General features: G+C 54.1%; 1 protein-coding gene across 1 annotated transcript in view; it reads left to right on the top strand.

The window, feature by feature from the left end:
• LOC144487883 (alpha-2-macroglobulin-P-like) overlaps positions 1-22,423 on the top strand; it is a 96,196-nt gene that overhangs the window by 41,176 nt on the left and 32,597 nt on the right. The window contains exons 11-14 of the mRNA XM_078205931.1: positions 2,187-2,363; positions 8,314-8,395; positions 10,930-11,086; positions 18,738-18,818. Coding sequence (XP_078062057.1) covers positions 2,187-2,363; positions 8,314-8,395; positions 10,930-11,086; positions 18,738-18,818 — 497 coding nt within the window. The remainder of the gene's footprint in view (positions 1-2,186; positions 2,364-8,313; positions 8,396-10,929; positions 11,087-18,737; positions 18,819-22,423) is intronic.

The raw sequence follows: 22,423 nt of genomic DNA, 5'->3' as shown, positions 1-22,423 counted from the left end.
GACCAAAACTGTACACAATACTCCAAATTCGGCCTCACCAATGCCTTATATAACCTTACCATAACACTCCAACTTTTATACTCGATACTCGGATTTATAAAGGCCAATGTACCAAAGGCACTCTTTACCACCCTGTCCACCTGTGACGTCACTTTTAGGGAATTCTGTACCTGTATTCCCAGATCCCTCTGTTCAACTGCACTCTTCAGAGTCCTACCATTTACCCTGTACGTTCTACTTTGGTTTGTCCTTCCAAAGTGCAATATCTCACACTTTTCTGCGTTAAATTCCATTTGCCATTTTTTAAAAGATAAAATTGTACCCGCCTCTACTACTACCCCTGGCAGCTCGTTCCAGACACTCACCACCCTCTGTGTGAAAAAAATTGCCCCCTCTGGACACTTTTGTATCTCTCCCCTCTCACCTTAAACCTATGCCCTCTGGTTTTAGACTCCCCTACCTTTGGGAAAAGATACTGATTGTCGGAAAAACCCATCTGGTTCACTGATGTCCTTTGGGGAAGGAAATCTGCCGTCCTTACCCGGTCTGGCCGACCTGTGACTCCAGAGCCACAGCAATGTGTGGTTGACACTCAACTGCCCTCCAAGGGGCAACTAGGGATGGGCAATAAATGCTGACCCAGCCAGCGACGGCCGTGTCCCATGGATGAATTTTTAAAAACTGGTCAATTTAGAAACATAGAAAAACTACAGCACAAAACAGGCCCTTCGGCCCCACAAGTTGTGCCGAACATATCCCTACCTTTTAGGCCTACCTATCACCCTCCATCCTATTAAGTCCCATGTACTCATCCAGGAGTCTCTTAAAAGACCCTATTAGAACATAGAACATACAACATAGAACAGGCCCTTCGGCCCACAATGTTGTGCCGAGCTTTATCTGAAACCAAAAGATCAAGCTATCCCACTCCCTATCATCCTGGTGTGCTCCATGTGCCTATCCAATAACCGCTTAAATGTTCCTAAAGTGTCTGACTCCACTATCACTGCAGGCAGTCCATTCCACACCCCAACCACTCTCTGCGTAAAGAACCTACCTCTGATATCCTTCCTATATCTCCCACCACGAACCCTATAGTTATGCCCCCTTGTAATAGCTCCATCCACCCGAGGAAATAGTCTTTGAACGTTCACTCTATCTATCCCCTTCATCATTTTATAAACCTCTATTAAGTCTCCCCTCAGCCTCCTCCGCTCCAGAGAGAACAGCCCTAGCTCCCTCAACCTTTCCTCATAAGACCTACCCTCCAAACCAGGCAGCATCCTGGTAAATCTCCTCTGCACTCTTTCCAGCGCTTCCACATCCTTCTTATAGTGAGGTGACCAGAACTGCACACAATATTCCAAATGTGGTCTCACCAAGGTCCTGTACAGTTGCAGCATAACCCCACGGCTCATAAACTCCAACCCCCTGTTAATAAAAGCTAACACACTATAGGCCTTCTTCACAGCTCTATCCACTTGAGTGGCAACCTTTAGAGATCCGTGGATATGGACCCCAAGATCTCTCTGTTCCTCCACAGTCTTCAGAACCCTACCTTTGACCCTGTAATCCACATTTAAATTAGTCCTACCAAAATGAATCACCTCACATTTCTCAGGGTTAAACTCCATTTGCCATTTTTCAGCCCAGCTTTGCATCCTATCTATGTCTCTTTGCAGCCTACAACAGCCCTCCACCTCATCCACTACTCCACCAATCTTGGTGTCATCAGCAAATTTACTGATCCACCCTTCAGCCCCCTCCTCTAAGTCATTAATAAAAATCACAAAGAGCAGAGGACCAAGCACTGATCCCTGCGGCACTCCGCTAGCAACCTGCCTCCAGTCCGAAAATTTTCCATCCACCACCACCCTCTGTCTTCGATCAGACAGCCAGTTACCTATCCAATCGGCCAACTTTCCCTCTATCCCACACCTATTGAGTTCGCCTCCACCACCACTGACGGCAGCCGATTCCACTCACCCACCACCCTCTGTGTGAAAAAACATTGCCTCCCAGTGTTGGGGAAGTTGTAATCGCTGTTATTCCATTGGGGTTTTTTTTTTGCGGGAGGGATTCGGATTGGCTGCGGATTTCGGGGATTGAGATTTCGGTCTGCCTTGGGCAGTTTGAGCTTGAATCAGACGATCTGAGTCTGTGTTATATCCTGTGTCCCCCTCCAGGAGATATCATGAGCTCTGCGATGGAGAATCTGGATAGTTTACTCAGACTGCCCACAGGGAGTGGAGACCAAAACATGGTCAAATTCGCCCCGAATGTCTTTGTGCAGAGATACCTGAATAAGACCCACCAGATCACGGCAGAAATCCAGGAAAAGGCAAATCGTCTACTGCGAATTGGTACATCAAAGTTTCCACTTGATTCCCAACTCAATTTGCTGATAAACTGTCCAGGAGTCTGTGTGTGTGTGTGTTACACCGTGCGTGTTACACTGTGTGTGTGTGTGTGTTACACCGTGTGTGTTACACTGTGTGTGTGTGTGTTACACTGTGTGTGTTACACTGTGTGTGTGTGTGTGTTACACCGTGTGTGTTACACTGTGTGTGTGTGTGTGTTACACTGTGTGTGTTACACCGTGTGTGTGTGTGTGTGTGTTACACCGTGCGTGTTACACTGTGTGTGTGTGTGTTACACCGTGCGTGTTACACTGTGTGTGTGTGTTACACTGTGTGTGTGTGTGTGTTACACCGTGTGTGTTACACTGTGTGTGTGTGTGTGTTACACCGTGTGTGTTACACTGTGTGTGTGTGTGTGTTACACTGTGTGTGTGTGTGTTACACCGTGCGTGTTACACTGTGTGTGTGTGTTACACTGTGTGTGTGTGTGTGTTACACTGTGTGTGTGTGTGTTACACCGTGTGTGTTACACTGTGTGTGTGTGTGTGTTACACCGTGTGTGTTACACTGTGTGTGTGTGTGTGTTACACTGTGTGTGTGTGTGTTACACCGTGTGTGTTACACTGTGTGTGTGTGTGTTACACCGTGTGTGTTACACTGTGTGTGTGTGTGTTACACTGTGTGTGTGTGTGTGTTACACTGTGTGTGTTACACTGTGTGTGTGTGTTACACTGTGTGTGTGTGTGTGTTACACTGTGTGTGTTACACTGTGTGTGTGTGTTACACCGTGTGTGTTACACTGTGTGTGTGTGTGTGTGTTACACCGTGTGTGTTACACTGTGTGTGTGTGTTACACCGTGCGTGTTACACTGTGTGTGTGTGTTACACCGTGTGTGTTACACTGTGTGTGTGTGTGTTACACCGTGTGTGTTACACTGTGTGTGTTACACTGTGTGTGTGTGTTACACCGTGTGTGTTACACTGTGTGTGTGTGTGTTACACCGTGTGTGTTACACTGTGTGTGTGTGTGTGTTACACCGTGTGTGTTACACTGTGTGTGTGTGTGTTACACCGTGCGTGTTACACTGTGTGTGTGTGTTACACCGTGTGTGTTACACTGTGTGTGTGTGTGTTACACCGTGTGTGTTACACTGTGTGTGTGTGTGTTACACCGTGTGTGTTACACCGTGTGTGTTACACTGTGTATGTGTGTGTGTTACACCGTGTGTGTTACACTGTGTGTGTGTGTGTGTTACACCGTGTGTGTTATACTGTGTGTGTGTGTTACACCGTGTGTGTTACACTGTGTGTGTGTGTGTGTTACACCGTGCGTGTTACACTGTGTGTGTGTGTGTTACACCGTGTGTGTTACACTGTGTGTGTGTGTGTGTTACACCGTGCGTGTTACACTGTGTGTGTGTGTGTGTTACACCGTGCGTGTTACACTGTGTGTGTGTGTGTTACACCGTGTGTGTTACACTGTGTGTGTGTGTGTTACACTGTGTGTGTTACACTGTGTGTGTGTGTGTGTTACACCGTGCGTGTTACACTGTGTGTGTGTGTGTGTTACACCGTGCGTGTTACACTGTGTGTGTGTGTGTTACACCGTGTGTGGTACACTGTGTGTGTGTGTGTGTTACACCGTGTGTGTTACACTGTGTGTGTGTGTGTGTTACACCGTGCGTGTTACACTGTGTGTGTGTGTGTGTTACACCGTGCGTGTTACACTGTGTGTGTTACACTGTGTGTGTGTGTGTGTTACACCGTGTGTGTTACACCGTGTGTGTTACACTGTGTGTGTGTGTGTTACACCGTGCGTGTTACACTGTGTGTGTGTGTGTTACACCGTGTGTGTTACACTGTGTGTGTGTGTGTGTTACACCGTGTGTGTTACACTGTGTGTGTGTGTGTTACACCGTGTGTGTTACACTGTGTGTGTGTGTGTGTGTGTTACACCGTGCGTGTTACACTGTGTGTGTGTGTGTTACACCGTGTGTGTTACACTGTGTGTGTGTGTGTTACACCGTGCGTGTTACACTGTGTGTGTGTGTGTGTTACACCGTGTGTGTTACACTGTGTGTGTGTGTGTGTTACACCGTGCGTGTTACACTGTGTGTGTGTGTGTTACACCGTGTGTGTGTGTGTTACACCGTGTGTGTTACACCGTGTGTGTTACACCGTGTGTGTTACACCGTGTGTGTGTGTGTGTTACACCGTGTGTGGTACACTGTGTGTGTGTGTGTTACACCGTGTGTGTTACACTGTGTGTGTGTGTGTGTTACACCGTGTGTGTTACACTGTGTGTGTGTGTGTGTTACACCGTGTGTGTTACACTGTGTGTGTGTGTGTTACACCGTGTGTGTTACACTGTGTGTGTGTGTGTTACACCGTGTGTGTTACACTGTGTGTGTGTGTGTTACACCGTGCGTGTTACACTGTGTGTGTGTGTGTGTTACACCGTGTGTGTTACACTGTGTGTGTGTGTGTTACACCGTGTGTGTTACACTGTGTGTGTGTGTGTGTTACACCGTGTGTGTTACACTGTGTGTGTGTGTGTGTTACACCGTGCGTGTTACACTGTGTGTGTTACACCGTGTGTGTTACACCGTGTGTGTGTGTGTTACACCGTGTGTGTTACACCGTGTGTGTGTGTGTGTGTTACACCGTGTATGTTACACCGTGTGTGTGTGTGTGTGTTACACCGTGCGTGTTACACTGTGTGTGTGTGTTACACCGTGCGTGTTACACTGTGTGTGTGTGTGTGCGTGTTACACCGTGTGTGTTACACTGTGTGTGTGTGTTACACCGTGCGTGTTACACTGTGTGTGTGTGTGTTACACCGTGTGTAGGCAGTGGACGTGGTATATATGGATTTTAGTAAGGCGTTTGATAAGGTTCACCATGGTAGGCTTCTGCAGAAAATGCAGATGTATGGGATTGGGGGTGATCTAGGAAATTGGATCAGGAATTGGCTAGCGGATAGGAAACAGAGGGTGGTGGTTGATAGTAAATATTCATCATGGAGTGCGGTTACAAGTGGTGTACCTCAGGGATCTGTTTTGGGGCCACTGCTGTTTGTAATATTTATTAATGATCTGGATGAGGGTATAGTTGGGTGGATTAGCAAATTTGCTGATGACACCAAAGTCGGTGGTGTGGTAGACAGTGAGGAAGGGTGTCGTAGTTTGCAGGAAGACTTAGACAGGTTGCAAAGTTGGGCCGAGAGGTGGCGGATGGAGTTTAATGCGGAGAAGTGTGAGGTAATTCACTTTGGTAGGAATAACAGATGTGTTGAGTATAGGGCTAACGGGAGGACTTTGAATAGTGTGGAGGAGCAGAGGGATCTAGGTGTATGTGTGCATAGATCCCTGAAAGTTGGGAATCAAGTAGATAAGGTTGTTAAGAAGGCATATGGTGTCTTGGCGTTTATTGGTAGGGGGATTGAATTTAGGAGTCGTAGCGTTATGTTGCAACTGTACACAACTCTGGTGCGGCCGCACTTGGAGTACTGTGTGCAGTTCTGGTCCCCACATTACAGGAAGGATGTGGAGGCTTTGGAGAGGGTGCAGAGGAGGTTTACCAGGATGTTGCCTGGTATGGAGGGGAGATCCTATGAGGAGAGGCTGAGGGATTTGGGATTGTTTTCGCTGGAAAGGCGGCGGCTAAGAGGGGATCTTATTGAAACATATAAGATGATTAGAGGTTTAGATAGGGTGGATAGTGATAGCCTTTTTCCTCTGATGGAGAAATCCAGCACGAGGGGGCATGGCTTTAAATTGAGGGGGGGTAGTTATAGAACCGATGTCAGGGGTAGGTTCTTTACCCAGAGGGTGGTGAGGGATTGGAATGCCCTGCCAGCATCAGTAGTAAATGCGCCTAGTTTGGGGGCGTTTAAGAGATCCGTAGATAGGTTCATGGACGAAAAGAAATTGGTTTAGGTTGGAGGGTCACAGTTTTTTTTTTAACTGGTCGGTGCAACATCGTGGGCCGAAGGGCCTGTTCTGCGCTGTAATGTTCTATGTGTTACACTGTGTGTGTGTGTGTTACACCGTGTGTGTTACACTGTGTGTGTGTGTGTGTTACACTGTGTGTGTGTGCGTGTTACACCGTGTGTGTTACACTGTGTGTGTGTGTGTGTTACACCGTGTGTGTTACACTGTGTGTGTGTGTGTGTTACACCGTGCGTGTTACACTGTGTGTGTGTGTGTTACACCGTGTGTGTGTGTGTTACACCGTGTGTGTTACACCGTGTGTGTGTGTGTGTGTGTGTGTTACACCGTGCGTGTTACACTGTGTGTGTGTGTGTTACACCGTGCGTGTTACACTGTGTGTGTGTGTGTTACACCGTGCGTGTTACACTGTGTGTGTGTGTGTTACACCGTGCGTGTTACACTGTGTGTGTGTGTGTTACACCGTGCGTGTTACACTGTGTGTGTGTGTGTGTGTGTGTGTTACACCGTGCGTGTTACACTGTGTGTGTGTGTGTTACACCGTGCGTGTTACACTGTGTGTGTGTGTGTTACACCGTGTGTGTTACACTGTGTGTGCGTGTGTGTTACACCGTGTGTGTTACACTGTGTGTGTGTGTGTGTTACACCGTGCGTGTTACACTGTGTGTGTGTGTGTGTTACACCGTGTGTGTTACACTGTGTGTGTGTGTGTTACACCGTGTGTGTTACACTGTGTGTGTGTGTGTTACACCGTGTGTGTTACACTGTGTGTGTTACACAGTGCGTGTTACACTGTGTGTGTGTGTGTGTTACACCGTGCGTGTTACACTGTGTGTGTGTGTGTTACACCGTGTGTGTTACACTGTGTGTGTGTGTGTTACACCGTGTGTGTTACACTGTGTGTGTGTGTGTTACACCGTGTGTGTTACACCATGTGTGAGTGTTACACCGTGTATGTTACACCGTGTGTGTGTGTGTGTTACACCGTGTGTGTTACACTGTGTGTGTGTGTGTTACACCGTGTGTGTTACACCGTGTATGTTACACTGTGTGTGTGTGTGTGTGTATGTGTGTTACACTGTGTGTGTGAGTGTTAGTTACACTGTCCGTGTTACACTGTGTGTGTGCGTTAGATTGTGTGTGTGTTGGATTCTGTGAGTGTTAGACTGTGTGAATGTTAGTTACACTGTCCGTGTTACACCGTGTGTGTGTGTGTGTGTGTTACACCGTGTGTGTGTGTTGGATTGTGTGTGTGTTGGACTGTGAGTGTTAGTTACACTGTCCATGTTACACCGTGTGTGTGCGTTAGATTGTGTGTGTGTTGGATTCTGTGAGTGTTAGACTGTGTGAATGTTAGTTACACTGTCCGTGTTACACTGTGTGTGTGTGTGTGTGTGTTACACCGTGTGTGTGTGTTGGATTGTGTGTGTGTTGGACTGTGAGTGTTAGTTACACTGTCCGTGTTACACTGTGTGTGTGCGTTAGATTGTGTGTGTGTTGGATTGTGTGAATGTTAGTTACACTGTCCGTGTTACACTGTGTGTGTGTGTGTGTGTTACACTGTGTGTGTTACACTGTGCATTACAGTGTGAGTGTGTGTTGCTCTGTGTTACTCTGTGTGTTACATTGTGTGTCACACTGTGTCTCTGTGCGTGAGTGAGTTATCTTGTGTTACTCAAGTCTGTGGGTCTGTGTAACACTGTGTGTGTTACTCCATGCGTCAATCTGTGTGACACTGGGCGTGTTACTCTGTGTGTGTGTTACTCTGTGTGTGTGTTACTCTGTGAGTGTGTGTGTGTGTGTATGTGACACTGTGTGTGTGTGACACTGTGTGTGTGTGACACTGTGTGTGTGTGACACTGTGCGTGTGTGTTACTCTGTGTGTGTGTGTGTGTGACACTGTGTGTGTGTGTGTGACACTGTGTGCGTGTTACTCTGTGTGTGAGTCTGTGAGACTCTCTGTGCCCTGTTTAATCATCATTAACCCTCCCTCTCCCACACAGGATATCAGAACCAGCTGAAGTACAAACATAGTGATGGATCCTTCAGTGCGTTTGGAGCGAGTGACCCTGAGGGAAATACCTGGTACAGAACTTAATTCCTGTCCCTCTCACTCCTGCACCAGCCAGGACTTACTGGGAAATAGTGAAATCGCACACACACACAGAGATTCACTGGGAAATAGCAATCATAATACCGAGAGAGAGAGAGCATCGCGCACACACAGAGATTCACTGGGAAATAGTGATCATAATACCGAGAGAGAGTGAGAGAGAGCATCGCACACACACAGAGATTCACTGGGAAATAGCAATCATAATACCGAGAGAGAGTGAGAGAGAGCATCGCACACACACAGAGATTCACTGGGAAATAGTGATCATAACACGGAGAGAGAGAGAGAGAATCGCACACACACACAGATTCACTGGGAAATAGTGATCATAATACCGAGAGTGAGAGAGCATCGCACACACACAGAGATTCACTGGGAAATAGTGATCATAATACCGAGAGAGAGAGAGCATCGCACACACACAGAGATTCCCTGAGAAATAGTGATCATAATACCGAGAGAGAGAGAGAGAGAGAGCATCGCACACACACAGAGATTCACTGGGAAATAGTGATCATAATACCGAGAGTGAGAGAGCATCGCACACACACAGAGATTCACTGGGAAATAGTGATCATAATACCGAGAGAGAGAGCATCGCACACACACAGAGATTCACTGGGAAATAGTGATCATAATACCGAGAGAGAGAGCATCGCACACACACAGAGATTCACTGGGAAATAGTGATCATAATACCGAGAGAGAGAGAGAGAGAGCATCGCACACACACAGAGATTCACTGGGAAATAGTGATCATAATACCGAGAGAGAGAGAGAGAGAGCATCGCACACACACAGAGATTCACTGGGAAATAGTGATCATAATACCGAGAGAGAGAGAGCATCACACACACACAGAGATTCACTGGGAAATAGTGATCATAATACCGAGAGAGAGAGAGAGAGAGCATCGCACACACACAGAGATTCACTGGGAAATAGTGATCATAATACCGAGAGAGAGAGCATCGCACACACACAGAGATTCACTGGGAAATAGTGATCATAATACCGAGAGAGAGAGAGCATCACACACACACAGAGATTCACTGGGAAATAGTGATCATAATACCGAGAGAGAGAGAGAGCATCGCACACACACAGAGATTCACTGGGAAATAGTGATCATAATACCGAGAGAGAGAGAGCATCGCACACACACAGAGATTCCCTGAGAAATAGTGATCATAATACGGGATATCGATAGTCAAAGTGAGTGGGCGAGGGTCTGGCAGATGGAGCACAATGTTGGTAAATGTGAGGTCATCCATTCTGGTAGGAATAACGGCAAAATGGACTATTATTTAAACAGTAAAAAATTGCTGCTGTGCAGAGGGACCTGGGTGTCCTTGTGCAGGAATCTCAAGGAGTTGGTTTGCAGGTGCAGCAGGTAATTAAGAAGGCAAATGGAATTTTGTCCTTCATTGCTAGAGGGATGGAGTTTAAAAACAGCGAGGTTATGTTGCAGCTGTATAAGGTGCTGGTGAGGCCACACCTGGAGTACTGTGTACAGTTTTGGTCTCCTGACTTGAGAAAGGATATACTGGCACTGGAGGGGGTGCAGAGGAGATTCACGAGGTTGATTCCGGAGTTGAGAGGGTTGGCTTATGAGGAGAGACTGAGTAGACTGGGGCTATACTCATTGGAATTCAGAAGAATGAGGGGGAGATCTCATAGAAACATATAAGATTATGAAGGGAATAGATGAGATAGAAGCAGGGAAGTTGTTTCCACTGGCGGGTGAAACTAGAACTAGGGGGCATGGCCTCAAAATAAGGGGGAGCAGATTTGGGACTGAGTTGAGGAGGAACTTCTTCACACAAAGGGTTGTGAATCTGTGGGATTTCCTGCGCAGTTGAGGCTCCCTCGGTGAATGTTTTTAAGGCAAGGATAGATAGATTTTTGAAGGAATTAAGGGTTATGGTGAGCGGGCGGGTAAGTGGAGCTGAGTCCACGAAAAGATCAGCCATGATCTTATAGAATGGCGGGGCAGGCTCGAGGGGCCAGACGGCCCACTCCTGCTCCTAGTTCTTAGATTCTTATGAGGCACAGGCACACTCAGACTCACTGGGAAAGAGTGATCATAACACGCACACACACACACACACACAGAGAGCGGGGTTCACACACACACACACACACACACACACACACACACAGAGGGTGGGAAATATCACACAAACACAAATGAATTGACTGGGAAATCGATAATAGAGTGGTTACAGAGTGACAGAGTGAGACAGGGAGAGAGAGAGGGAGTCAGAGACAGAGAGAGAGTGACAGACTGAGACAGGGAGAGAGAGAGGGAGTCAGAGACAGAGAGTGACAGACAGAGACAGAGAGAGGGTGTGAAAGAGAGAGAGAGACAGAGAGAGAGAGGGGGGGGAGTGAAATATCTGGAGAGGGAAGGAAGGAGAGAGTGTGGAAAGGACAGGATAAAGGGATGAACTGCTGTTCCCATCCTCTCTCACACTCCTTTCTCTCTCTCTCTCTCTCTCAGGCTAACAGCGTTTGTGTTAAAATCATTTCTCCAAGCGCGTCCCTACATCTTCATCGATGAGAAAATCATCAGGGAAGCTGCCAGATTCTTCCAGAGACATCGAATGGAATCGGGCTGTTTCGACAGCCTGGGCTGTCTGTTCAACAATGCCATGAAGGTCAGAGGGCAAAGGGCAAGAGGGTCAGTGCTGAGGGAGTGCCGCACTGTCAGAGGGTCAGTGCTGAGGGAGTGCCGCACTGTCAGAGGGTCAGTACTGAGGGAGTGCCGCACTGTCAGAGGGTCAGTACTGAGGGAGTGCCGCACTGTCAGAGGGTCAGTGCTGAGGGAGTGCCGCACTGTCAGAGGGTCAGTACTGAGGGAGTGCCGCACTGTCAGAGGGTCAGTACTGAGGGAGTGCCGCACTGTCAGAGGGTCAGTGCTGAGGGAGTGCCGCACTGTCAGAGGGTCAGTGCTGAGGGAGTGCCGCACTGTCAGAGGGTCAGTACTGAGGGAGTGCCGCACTGTCAGAGGGTCAGTGCCGAGGGAGTGCCGCACTGTCGGAGGGTCAGTACTGAGGGAGTGCCGCACTGTCAGAGGGTCAGTGCTGAGGGAGTGCCGCACTGTCAGAGGGTCAGTGCTGAGGGAGTGCCGCACTGTCAGAGGGTCAGTGCTGAGGGAGCCCCGCACTGTCAGAGGGTCAGTGCTGAGGGAGCGCCGCACTGTCAGAGGGTCAGTACTGAGGGAGTGCCGCACTGTCAGAGGGTCAGTGCTGAGGGAGTGTCGCACTGTCAGAGGGTCAGTGCTGAGGGAGTGCCGCACTGTCAGAGGGTCAGTACTGAGGGAGTGCCGCACTGTCAGAGGGTCAGTGCTGAGGGAGTGCTGCACTGTCAGAGGGTCAGTGCTGAGGGAGTGCCGCACTGTCAGAGGGTCAGTGCTGAGGGAGTGCCGCACTGTCAGAGGGTCAGTACTGAGGGAGTGCCGCACTGTCAGAGGGTCAGTGCTGAGGGAGTGCCGCACTGTCAGAGGGTCAGTGCTGAGGGAGTGCCGCACTGTCAGAGGGTCAGTGCTGAGAGAGTGCCGCACTGTCAGAGGGTCAGTGCTGAGGGTGTGCCGCACTGTCAGAGGGTCAGTACTGAGGGAGTGCCACACTGTCAGAGGGTCAGTACTGAGGGAGTGCCGCACTGTCAGAGGGTCAGTGCTGAGGGCGTGCCGCACTGTCAGAGGGTCAGTGCTGAGGGAGTGCCGCACTGTCAGAGGGTCAGTACTGAGGGAGTGCCGCACTGTCAGAGGGTCAGTGCCGAGGGAGTGCCGCACTGTCAGAGGGTCAGTACTGAGGGAGTGCCGCACTGTCAGAGGGTCAGCGCTGAGGGAGTGCCGCACTGTCGGAGGGTCTGTGCTGATGGAGTGCCGCAATGTCAGAGGGTCAGTACTGAGGGAGTGCCGCACTGTCAGAGGGTCAGTGCTGAGGGAGTGCCGCACTGTCAGAGGGTCAGTGCTGAGGGAGTGCCGCACTGTCAGAGGGTCAGTGCTGAGGGAGTGCCGCACTGTCAGAGGGTCAGTGCTGAGGGAGTGCCGCACTGTCAGAGGGTCAGTGCTGAGGGAGTGCCGCACTGTCAGAGGGTCAGTACTGAGGGAGTGCCGCACTGTCAGAGGGTCAGTACTGAGGGAGTGCCGCACTGTCAGAGTGTCAGTACTGAGGGAGTGCCGCACTGTCAGAGGGTCAGTACTGAGGGAGTGCCGCACTGTCAGAGGGTCAGTACTGAGGGAGTGCCGCACTGTCAGAGGGTCAGTGCTGAGGGAGCGCCGCACTGTCAGAGGGTCAGTGCTGAGGGAGTGCCGCACTGTCAGAGGGTCAGTGCTGAGGGAGTGCCGCACTGTCAGAGGGTCAGTACTGAGGGAGTGCCGCACTGTCAGAGGGTCAGTGCTGAGGGAGTGCCGCACTGCCAGGGGGTCAGTGCTGAGGGAGTGCCGCACTGTCAGAGGTCAGTGCTGAGGGAGTGCCGCACTGTCAGAGGGTCAGTACTGAGGGGGTGCCGCACTGTCAGAGGGTCAGTGCTGAGGGAGTGCCGCACTGTCAGAGGGTCAGTACTGAGGGAGTGCCGCACTGTCAGAGGGTCAGTACTGAGGGAGTGCCGCACTGTCAGAGGGTCAGTGCTGAGGGAGTGCCGCACTGTCAGAGGGTCAGTGCTGAGGGAGTGCCGCACTGCCAGGGGGTCAGTGCTGAGGGAGTGCCGCACTGTCAGAGGGTCAGTGCTGAGGGAGTGCCGCACTGTCAGAGGGTCAGTACTGAGGGGGTGCCGCACTGTCAGAGGGTCAGTGCTGAGGGAGTGCCGCACTGTCAGAGGGTCAGTACTGAGGGAGTGCCGCACTGTCAGAGGGTCAGTACTGAGGGAGTGCCGCACTGTCAGAGGGTCAGTGCTGAGGGAGTGCCGCACTGCCAGGGGGTCAGTGCTGAGGGAGTGCCGCACTGTCAGAGGGTCAGTACTGAGGGAGTGCCGCACTGTCAGGGGGTCAGTGCTGAGGGAGTGCCGCACTGCCAGGGGGTCAGTACTGAGGGAGTGCCGCACTGTCAGAGGGTCAGTGCTGAGGGAGTGCCGCACTGTCAGAGGGTCAGTACTGAGGGAGTGCCGCACTGTCAGAGGGTCAGTGCTGAGGGAGTGCTGCACTGTCAGAGGGTCAGTACTGAGGGGGTGCCGCACTGTCAGAGGGTCAGTGCTGAGGGAGTGCCGCACTGTCAGAGGGTCAGTACTGAGGGAGTGCCGCACTGTCAGAGGGTCAGTACTGAGGGAGTGCCGCACTGTCAGAGGGTCAGTGCTGAGGGAGTGCCGCACTGTCAGAGGGTCAGTACTGAGGGAGTGCCGCACTGTCAGGGGGTCAGTGCTGAGGGAGTGCCGCACTGCCAGGGGGTCAGTACTGAGGGAGTGCCGCACTGTCAGAGGGTCAGTGCTGAGGGAGTGCCGCACTGTCAGAGGGTCAGTCCTGAGGGAGTGCCGCACTGTCAGGGGGTCAGTGCTGAGGGAGTGCCGCACTGCCAGGGGGTCAGTGCTGAGGGAGTGCCGCACTGTCAGAGGGTCAGTGCTGAGGGAGTGCCGCACTGTCAGAGGGTCAGTACTGAGGGAGTGCCGCACTGTCAGGGGGTCAGTGCTGAGGGAGTGCCGCACTGTCAGGGGGTCAGTACTGAGGGAGTGCCGCACTGTCAGGGGGTCAGGGCTGAGGGAGTGCCGCACTGTCAGGGGGTCAGTACTGAGGGAGTGCCGCACTGTCAGGGGGTCAGTACTGAGGGAGTGCCGCACTGTCAGGGGGTCAGTGCTGAGGGAGTGCCACACTGTCAGAGGGTCAGTGCTGAGGGAGTGCCACACTGTCAGAGGGTCAGTGCTGAGGGAGTGCCGCACTGCCAGGGGGTCAGTGCTGAGGGAGTGCCGCACTGTCAGAGGGTCAGTGCTGAGGGAGTGCCGCACTGTCAGAGGGTCAGTGCTGAGGGAGTGCCGCACTGCCAGGGGGTCAGTGCTGAGGGAGTGCCGCACTGTCAGAGGGTCAGTGCTGAGGGAGTGCCGCACTGCCAGGGGGTCAGTGCTGAGGGAGTGCCGCACTGCCAGGGGGTCAGTGCTGAGGGAGTGCCGCACTGTCAGAGGGTCAGTGCTGAGGGAGTGCCGCACTGCCAGGGGGTCAGTGCTGAGGGAGTGCCGCACTGTCAGAGGGTCAGTGCTGAGGGAGTGCCGCACTGTCAGAGGGTCAGTGCTGAGGGAGTGCCGCACTGTCAGAGGGTCAGTACTGAGGGAGTGCCGCACTGTCAGAGGGTCAGTACTGAGGGAGTGCCGCACTGTCAGAGGGTCAGTGCTGAGGGAGTGCCGCACTGCCAGGGGGTCAGTGCTGAGGGAGTGCCGCACTGTCAGAGGGTCAGTGCTGAGGGAGTGCCGCACTGTCAGAGGGTCAGTGCTGAGGGAGTGCCGCACTGTCAGAGGGTCAGTACTGAGGGAGTGCCGCACTGTCAGAGGGTCAGTACTGAGGGAGTGCCGCACTGCCAGGGGGTCAGTGCTGAGGGAGTGCCGCACTGTCAGGGGGTCAGTACTGAGGGAGTGCCGCACTGTCAGAGGGTCAGTACTGAGGGAGTGCCGCACTGTCAGAGGGTCAGTGCTGAGGTAGTGCCGCACTGTCAGGGGGTCAGTGCTGAGGGAGTGCCGCACTGCCAGGGGGTCAGTGCTGAGGGAGTGCCGCACTGTCAGAGGGTCAGTACTGAGGGAGTGTCGCACTGTCAGAGGGTCAGTGCTGAGGGAGTGCCGCACTGTCAGAGGGTCAGTACTGAGGGAGCACCGCACTGTCAGAGGGTCAGTGCTGAGGGAGTGCCGCACTGTCAGAGGGTCAGTACTGAGGGAGTGCCGCACTGTCAGAGGGTCAGTGCTGAGGGAGTGCCGCACTGTCAGAGGGTCAGTGCTGAGGGAGCGCCGCACTGTCAGAGGGTCAGTGCTGAGGGAGTGCCGCACTGTCAGAGGGTCAGTACTGAGGGAGTGCCGCACTGTCAGAGGGTCAGTGCTGAGGGAGTGCCGCACTGCCAGGGGGTCAGTGCTGAGGGAGTGCCGCACTGCCAGGGGGTCAGTGCTGAGGGAGTGCCGCACTGTCAGAGGGTCAGTACTGAGGGAGTGCCGCACTGTCAGAGGGTCAGTGCTGAGGGAGTGCCGCACTGTCAGAGGGTCAGTGCTGAGGGAGTGCCGCACTGTCAGAGGGTCAGTGATGAGGGAGTGCCGCACTGTCAGAGGGTCAGTACTGAGGGAGTGCCGCACTGTCAGAGGGTCAGTGATGAGGGAGTGCCGCACTGTCAGAGGGTCAGTGATGAGGGAGTGCTGCACTGCCAGGGGGTCAGTGCTGAGGGAGTGCCGCACTGCCAGGGGGTCAGTGCTGAGGGAGTGCCGCACTGTCAGAGGGCCAGTGCTGAGGGAGTGCCGCACTGTCAGAGGGTCAGTGCTGAGGGAGTGCCGCACTGTCAGAGGGTCAGTGCCGAGGGAGTGCCGCACTGTCGGAGGGTCAGTACTGAGGGAGTGCCGCACTGTCAGAGGGTCAGTGCTGAGGGAGTGCCGCACTGTCAGAGGGTCAGTGCTGAGGGAGTGCCGCACTGTCAGAGGGTCAGTGCTGAGGGAGCCCCGCACTGTCAGAGGGTCAGTGCTGAGGGAGCGCCGCACTGTCAGAGGGTCAGTACTGAGGGAGTGCCGCACTGTCAGAGGGTCAGTGCTGAGGGAGTGTCGCACTGTCAGAGGGTCAGTGCTGAGGGAGTGCCGCACTGTCAGAGGGTCAGTACTGAGGGAGTGCCGCACTGTCAGAGGGTCAGTGCTGAGGGAGTGCTGCACTGTCAGAGGGTCAGTGCTGAGGGAGTGCCGCACTGTCAGAGGGTCAGTGCTGAGGGAGTGCCGCACTGTCAGAGGGTCAGTACTGAGGGAGTGCCGCACTGTCAGAGGGTCAGTGCTGAGGGAGTGCCGCACTGTCAGAGGGTCAGTGCTGAGGGAGTGCCGCACTGTCAGAGGGTCAGTGCTGAGAGAGTGCCGCACTGTCAGAGGGTCAGTGCTGAGGGTGTGCCGCACTGTCAGAGGGTCAGTACTGAGGGAGTGCCACACTGTCAGAGGGTCAGTACTGAGGGAGTGCCGCACTGTCAGAGGGTCAGTGCTGAGGGCGTGCCGCACTGTCAGAGGGTCAGTGCTGAGGGAGTGCCGCACTGTCAGAGGGTCAGTACTGAGGGAGTGCCGCACTGTCAGAGGGTCAGTGCCGAGGGAGTGCCGCACTGTCAGAGGGTCAGTACTGAGGGAGTGCCGCACTGTCAGAGGGTCAGCGCTGAGGGAGTGCCGCACTGTCGGAGGGTCTGTGCTGATGGAGTGCCGCAATGTCAGAGGGTCAGTACTGAGGGAGTGCCGCACTGTCAGAGGGTCAGTGCTGAGGGAGTGCCGCACTGTCAGAGGGTCAGTGCTGAGGGAGTGCCGCACTGTCAGAGGGTCAGTGCTGAGGGAGTGCCGCACTGTCAGAGGGTCAGTGCTGAGGGAGTGCCGCACTGTCAGAGGGTCAGCGCTGAGGGAGTGCCGCACTGTCGGAGGGTCTGTGCTGATGGAGTGCCGCAATGTCAGAGGGTCAGTACTGAGGGAGTGCCGCACTGTCAGAGGGTCAGTGCTGAGGGAGTGCCGCACTGTCAGAGGGTCAGTGCTGAGGGAGTGCCGCACTGTCAGAGGGTCAGTGCTGAGGGAGTGCCGCACTGTCAGAGGGTCAGTGCTGAGGGAGTGCCGCACTGTCAGAGGGTCAGTACTGAGGGAGTGCCGCACTGTCAGAGGGTCAGTACTGAGGGAGTGCCGCACTGTCAGAGGGTCAGTGCTGAGGGAGCGCCGCACTGTCAGAGGGTCAGTGCTGAGGGAGTGCCGCACTGTCAGAGGGTCAGTGCTGAGGGAGTGCCGCACTGTCAGAGGGTCAGTACTGAGGGAGTGCCGCACTGTCAGAGGGTCAGTGCTGAGGGAGTGCCGCACTGCCAGGGGGTCAGTGCTGAGGGAGTGCCGCACTGTCAGAGGGTCAGTGCTGAGGGAGTGCCGCACTGTCAGAGGGTCAGTACTGAGGGGGTGCCGCACTGTCAGAGGGTCAGTGCTGAGGGAGTGCCGCACTGTCAGAGGGTCAGTACTGAGGGAGTGCCGCACTGTCAGAGGGTCAGTACTGAGGGAGTGCCGCACTGTCAGAGGGTCAGTGCTGAGGGAGTGCCGCACTGTCAGAGGGTCAGTGCTGAGGGAGTGCCGCACTGCCAGGGGGTCAGTGCTGAGGGAGTGCCGCACTGTCAGAGGGTCAGTACTGAGGGAGTGCCGCACGGTCAGAGGGTCAGTGCTGAGGGAGTGCCGCACTGTCAGAGGGTCAGTACTGAGGGAGTGCCGCACTGTCAGAGGGTCAGTGCTGAGGGAGTGCCGCACTGCCAGGGGGTCAGTGCTGAGGGAGTGCCGCACTGTCAGAGGGTCAGTGCTGAGGGAGTGCCGCACTGTCAGAGGGTCAGTGCTGAGGGAGCGCTGCACTGTCAGAGGGTCAGTGCTGAGGGAGTGCCGCACTGTCAGAGGGTCAGTGCTGAGGGAGTGCCGCACTGTCAGAGGGTCAGTGCTGAGGGAGTGCCGCACTGTCAGAGGGTCAGTGCTGAGGGAGTGCCGCACTGTCAGAGGGTCAGTGCTGAGGGAGTGCCGCACTGCCAGGGGGTCAGTGCTGAGGGAGTGCCGCACTGTCAGAGGGTCAGTGCTGAGGGAGTGCCGCACTGTCAGAGGGTCAGTGCTGAGGGAGTGCCGCACTGTCAGAGGGTCAGTGCTGAGGGAGTGCCGCACTGTCAGAGGGTCAGTACTGAGGGAGTGCCGCACTGTCAGAGGGTCAGTGCTGAGGGAGTGCCGCACTGTCAGAGGGTCAGTACTGAGGGAGTGCCGCACTGTCAGAGGGTCAGTGCTGAGGGAGTGCCGCACTGTCAGAGGGTCAGTGCTGAGGGAGTGCCGCACTGTCAGAGGGTCAGTGCTGAGGGAGTGCCGCACTGTCAGAGGGTCAGTGCTGAGGGAGTGCCGCACTGTCAGAGGGTCAGTACTGAGGGAGTGCCGCACTGTCAGAGGGTCAGTGCTGAGGGAGTGCCGCACTGTCAGAGGGTCAGTGCTGAGGGAGTGCCGCACTGTCAGAGGGTCAGTACTGAGGGAGTGCCGCACTGTCAGAGGGTCAGTACTGAGGGAGTGCCGCACTGCCAGGGGGTCAGTGCTGAGGGAGTGCCGCACTGTCGGAGGGACGATGCTGCCGGTGTTCTTTCCGTGTTGAAGTTTCTCTCTGTCTGATCTCTCCGTGTTGTCCATCCACAGGGAGGTGTCGATGATCGCATTACCCTCTCGGCGTACGTGACCTCAGCTTTACTGGAACAGGGGAATGACGATTTGGAATTGGTGAGGAAGCTTCCTCTTCACTGAGCGTGAATCTCAGGAGCGGAGGGGAGGGAGAGATGGAGGAGGGGGAGGAGTGATCGGGGGAACAGGAGGGACAGACTGGTGTGAGAGAGAGAGACAGGAGGGACAGACTGGTGTGAGAGAGAGAGACAGGAGGGACAGACTGGTGTGAGAGAGAGAGACAGGAGGGACAGACTGGTGTGAGAGAGAGAGACAGGAGGGACAGACTGGTGTGAGAGAGAGAGAGAGACAGGAGGGACAGACTGGTGTGAGAGAGAGAGAGAGACAGGAGGGACAGACTGGTGTGAGAGAGAGAGACAGGAGGGACAGACTGGTGTGAGAGAGAGAGACAGGAGGGACAGACTGGTGTGAGAGAGAGAGACAGGAGGGACAGACTGGTGTGAGAGAGAGAGACAGGAGGGACAGACTGGTGTGAGAGAGAGAGAGAGACAGGAGGGACAGACTGGTGTGAGAGAGAGAGACAGGAGGGACAGACTGGTGTGAGAGAGAGAGACAGGAGGGACAGACTGGTGTGAGAGAGAGACAGGAGGGACAGACTGGTGTGAGAGAGAGAGACAGGAGGGACAGACAGGTGTGAGAGAGACAGGAGGGACAGACTGGTGTGAGAGAGAGAGAGACAGGAGGGACAGACTGGTGTGAGAGAGAGAGAGAGACAGGAGGGACAGACTGGTGTGAGAGAGACAGGAGGGACAGACTGGTGTGAGAGAGAGAGACAGGAGGGACAGACTGGTGTGAGAGAGAGAGACAGGAGGGACAGACTGGTGTGAGAGAGAGAGAGAGACAGGAGGGACAGACTGGTGTGAGAGAGAGAGACAGGAGGGACAGACTGGTGTGAGAGAGAGAGACAGGAGGGACAGACTGGTGTGAGAGAGAGACAGGAGGGACAGACTGGTGTGAGAGAGAGAGACAGGAGGGACAGACTGGTGTGAGAGAGACAGGAGGGACAGACTGGTGTGAGAGAGAGAGAGACAGGAGGGACAGACTGGTGTGAGAGAGAGAGACAGGAGGGACAGACTGGTGTGAGAGAGAGAGACAGGAGGGACAGACTGGTGTGAGAGAGAGGGACAGGAGGGACAGACTGGTGTGAGAGAGAGAGACAGGAGGGACAGACTGGTGTGAGAGAGACAGGAGGGACAGACTGGTGTGAGAGAGAGAGACAGGAGGGACAGACTGGTGTGAGAGAGAGACAGGAGGGACAGACTGGTGTGAGAGAGAGAGAGAGACAGGAGGGACAGACTGGTGTGTGAGAGAGAGACAGGAGGGACAGACTGGTGTGAGAGAGAGAGACAGGAGGGACAGACTGGTGTGAGAGAGAGAGACAGGAGGGACAGACTGGTGTGAGAGAGAGACAGGAGGGACAGACTGGTGTGAGAGAGAGACAGGAGGGACAGACTGGTGTGAGAGAGAGAGACAGGAGGGACAGACTGGTGTGAGAGAGAGGGACAGGAGGGACAGACTGGTGTGAGAGAGAGAGACAGGAGGGACAGACTGGTGTGAGAGAGAGAGACAGGAGGGACAGACTGGTGTGAGAGAGAGAGACAGGAGGGACAGACTGGTGTGAGAGTGAGACAGGAGGGACAGACTGGTGTGAGAGAGAGACAGGAGGGACAGACTGGTGTGAGAGAGAGAGACAGGAGGGACAGACTGGTGTGAGAGAGAGAGACAGGAGGGACAGACTGGTGTGAGAGAGAGAGACAGGAGGGACAGACTGGTGTGAGAGAGAGAGACAGGAGGGACAGACTGGTGTGAGAGAGAGAGACAGGAGGGACAGACTGGTGTGAGAGAGAGACAGGAGGGACAGACTGGTGTGAGAGAGAGACAGGAGGGACAGACTGGTGTGAGAGAGAGACAGGAGGGACAGACTGGTGTGAGAGAGAGACAGGAGGGACAGACTGGTGTGAGAGAGAGAGACAGGAGGGACAGACTGGTGTGTGAGAGAGAGACAGGAGGGACAGACTGGTGTGAGAGAGAGAGACAGGAGGCACAGACTGGTGTGAGAGAGAGACAGGAGGGACAGACTGGTGAGAGAGAGAGACAGGAGGGACAGACTGGTGTGAGAGAGAGAGACAGGAGGGACAGACTGGTGTGAGAGAGAGAGAGACAGGAGGGACAGACTGGTGTGAGAGAGAGAGAGACAGGAGGGACAGACTGGTGTGAGAGAGAGAGACAGGAGGGACAGACTGGTGTGAGAGAGAGAGAGACAGGAGGGACAGACTGGTGTGAGAGAGACAGGAGGGACAGACTGGTGTGAGAGAGAGAGAGACAGGAGGGACAGACTGGTGTGAGAGAGAGAGAGACAGGAGGGACAGACTGGTGTGAGAGAGAGAGACAGGAGGGACAGACTGGTGTGAGAGAGAGAGAGACAGGAGGGACAGACTGGTGTGAGAGAGAGAGACAGGAGGGACAGACTGGTGTGAGAGAGAGAGACAGGAGGGACAGACTGGTGTGAGAGAGACAGGAGGGACAGACTGGTGTGAGAGAGAGAGAGACAGGAGGGACAGACTGGTGTGAGAGAGAGAGAGACAGGAGGGACAGACTTTGATTTGATTTGATCTGATTCATTATTGTCACATGTATTAACATACAGTGAAAAGTATTGTTTCTTGCGCGCTATACAAAGCATACCGTTCATAGAGAAGGAAAGGAGAGGGTGCAGAGTGTTGTGTTACAGTCACAGCTCGGGGTGTAGAGAAAGATCAACTTAATGCGAGGTCGGTCCATTCAAAAGTCTGACGGCAGCAGCAGGGAAGAAGCTGTTCTTGAGTCGGTCGGTACGTGACCTCAGACTTTTGAATCCTTTTCCCGACGGAAGAAGGTGGAAGAGAGAATGTCCGGGGTGCGTGGGGGGGGTCCTTGATTATGCCGGCTGCTTTTCCCCGAGGGCAGCAGGAAGTGTAGACAGAGTCAATGGATGGGAGGCTGGGTTTGCGTGATGGATTGGGCTACATTCACGATCCTTTTGTAGCTCCTTGCGGTCTTGGGCAGAGCAGGAGCCCCCAGACCGAGCTGTGATACATCCGGGAAGAATGCTTTCTATGGGGCATCTGTAAAAGTTGGTGAGAGTCGTAGCGGACATGCCGAATTTCCTTAGTGTGAGGGGAGGGGTGAGTGAGACAGGAGGGCCTTTTATAACCTCCTTCATCATAACCTCGCAGCAATTCCCCTCGGAGCGACGTTACGCTAACTGGCCTGTAGTTTTTCTTCTTTCTGTCTCCCTCCCAACTTGAATATGGGGAGGGGGGGGGGTGAGGGATATGGGGTGAGGGATATGGGGAGAGGGGAGTGAGGGATATGGGGAGGAGGGAGTGAGGGATATGGGGAGTGGTGAGTGAGGGATAGGAGGAGAAGGAGTGAGGGATATGGAGAGGGGGAGTGAGGGATATGGGGAGGTGGGAGCGAGGGATATGGGGAGGGGGGAGCGAGGGATATGGGGAGAGGGGAGTGAGGGATATGGGGAGGAGGGAGTGAGTGATATGGGGAGGGGGAGTGAGGGATGTGGGGAGAGGGGAGTGAGGGATGTGGGGAGGGGGAGTGAGGGATGTGGGGAGGGGGAGTGAGGGATATGGGGAAAGGGAAGTGGGGAT

This window comes from Mustelus asterias, unplaced genomic scaffold, assembly GCF_964213995.1.
Source record: "Mustelus asterias unplaced genomic scaffold, sMusAst1.hap1.1 HAP1_SCAFFOLD_1095, whole genome shotgun sequence".
Classification (NCBI taxonomy): domain Eukaryota; kingdom Metazoa; phylum Chordata; class Chondrichthyes; order Carcharhiniformes; family Triakidae; genus Mustelus; species Mustelus asterias.
This window is presented reverse-complemented; position numbering and strand designations above follow the sequence as displayed.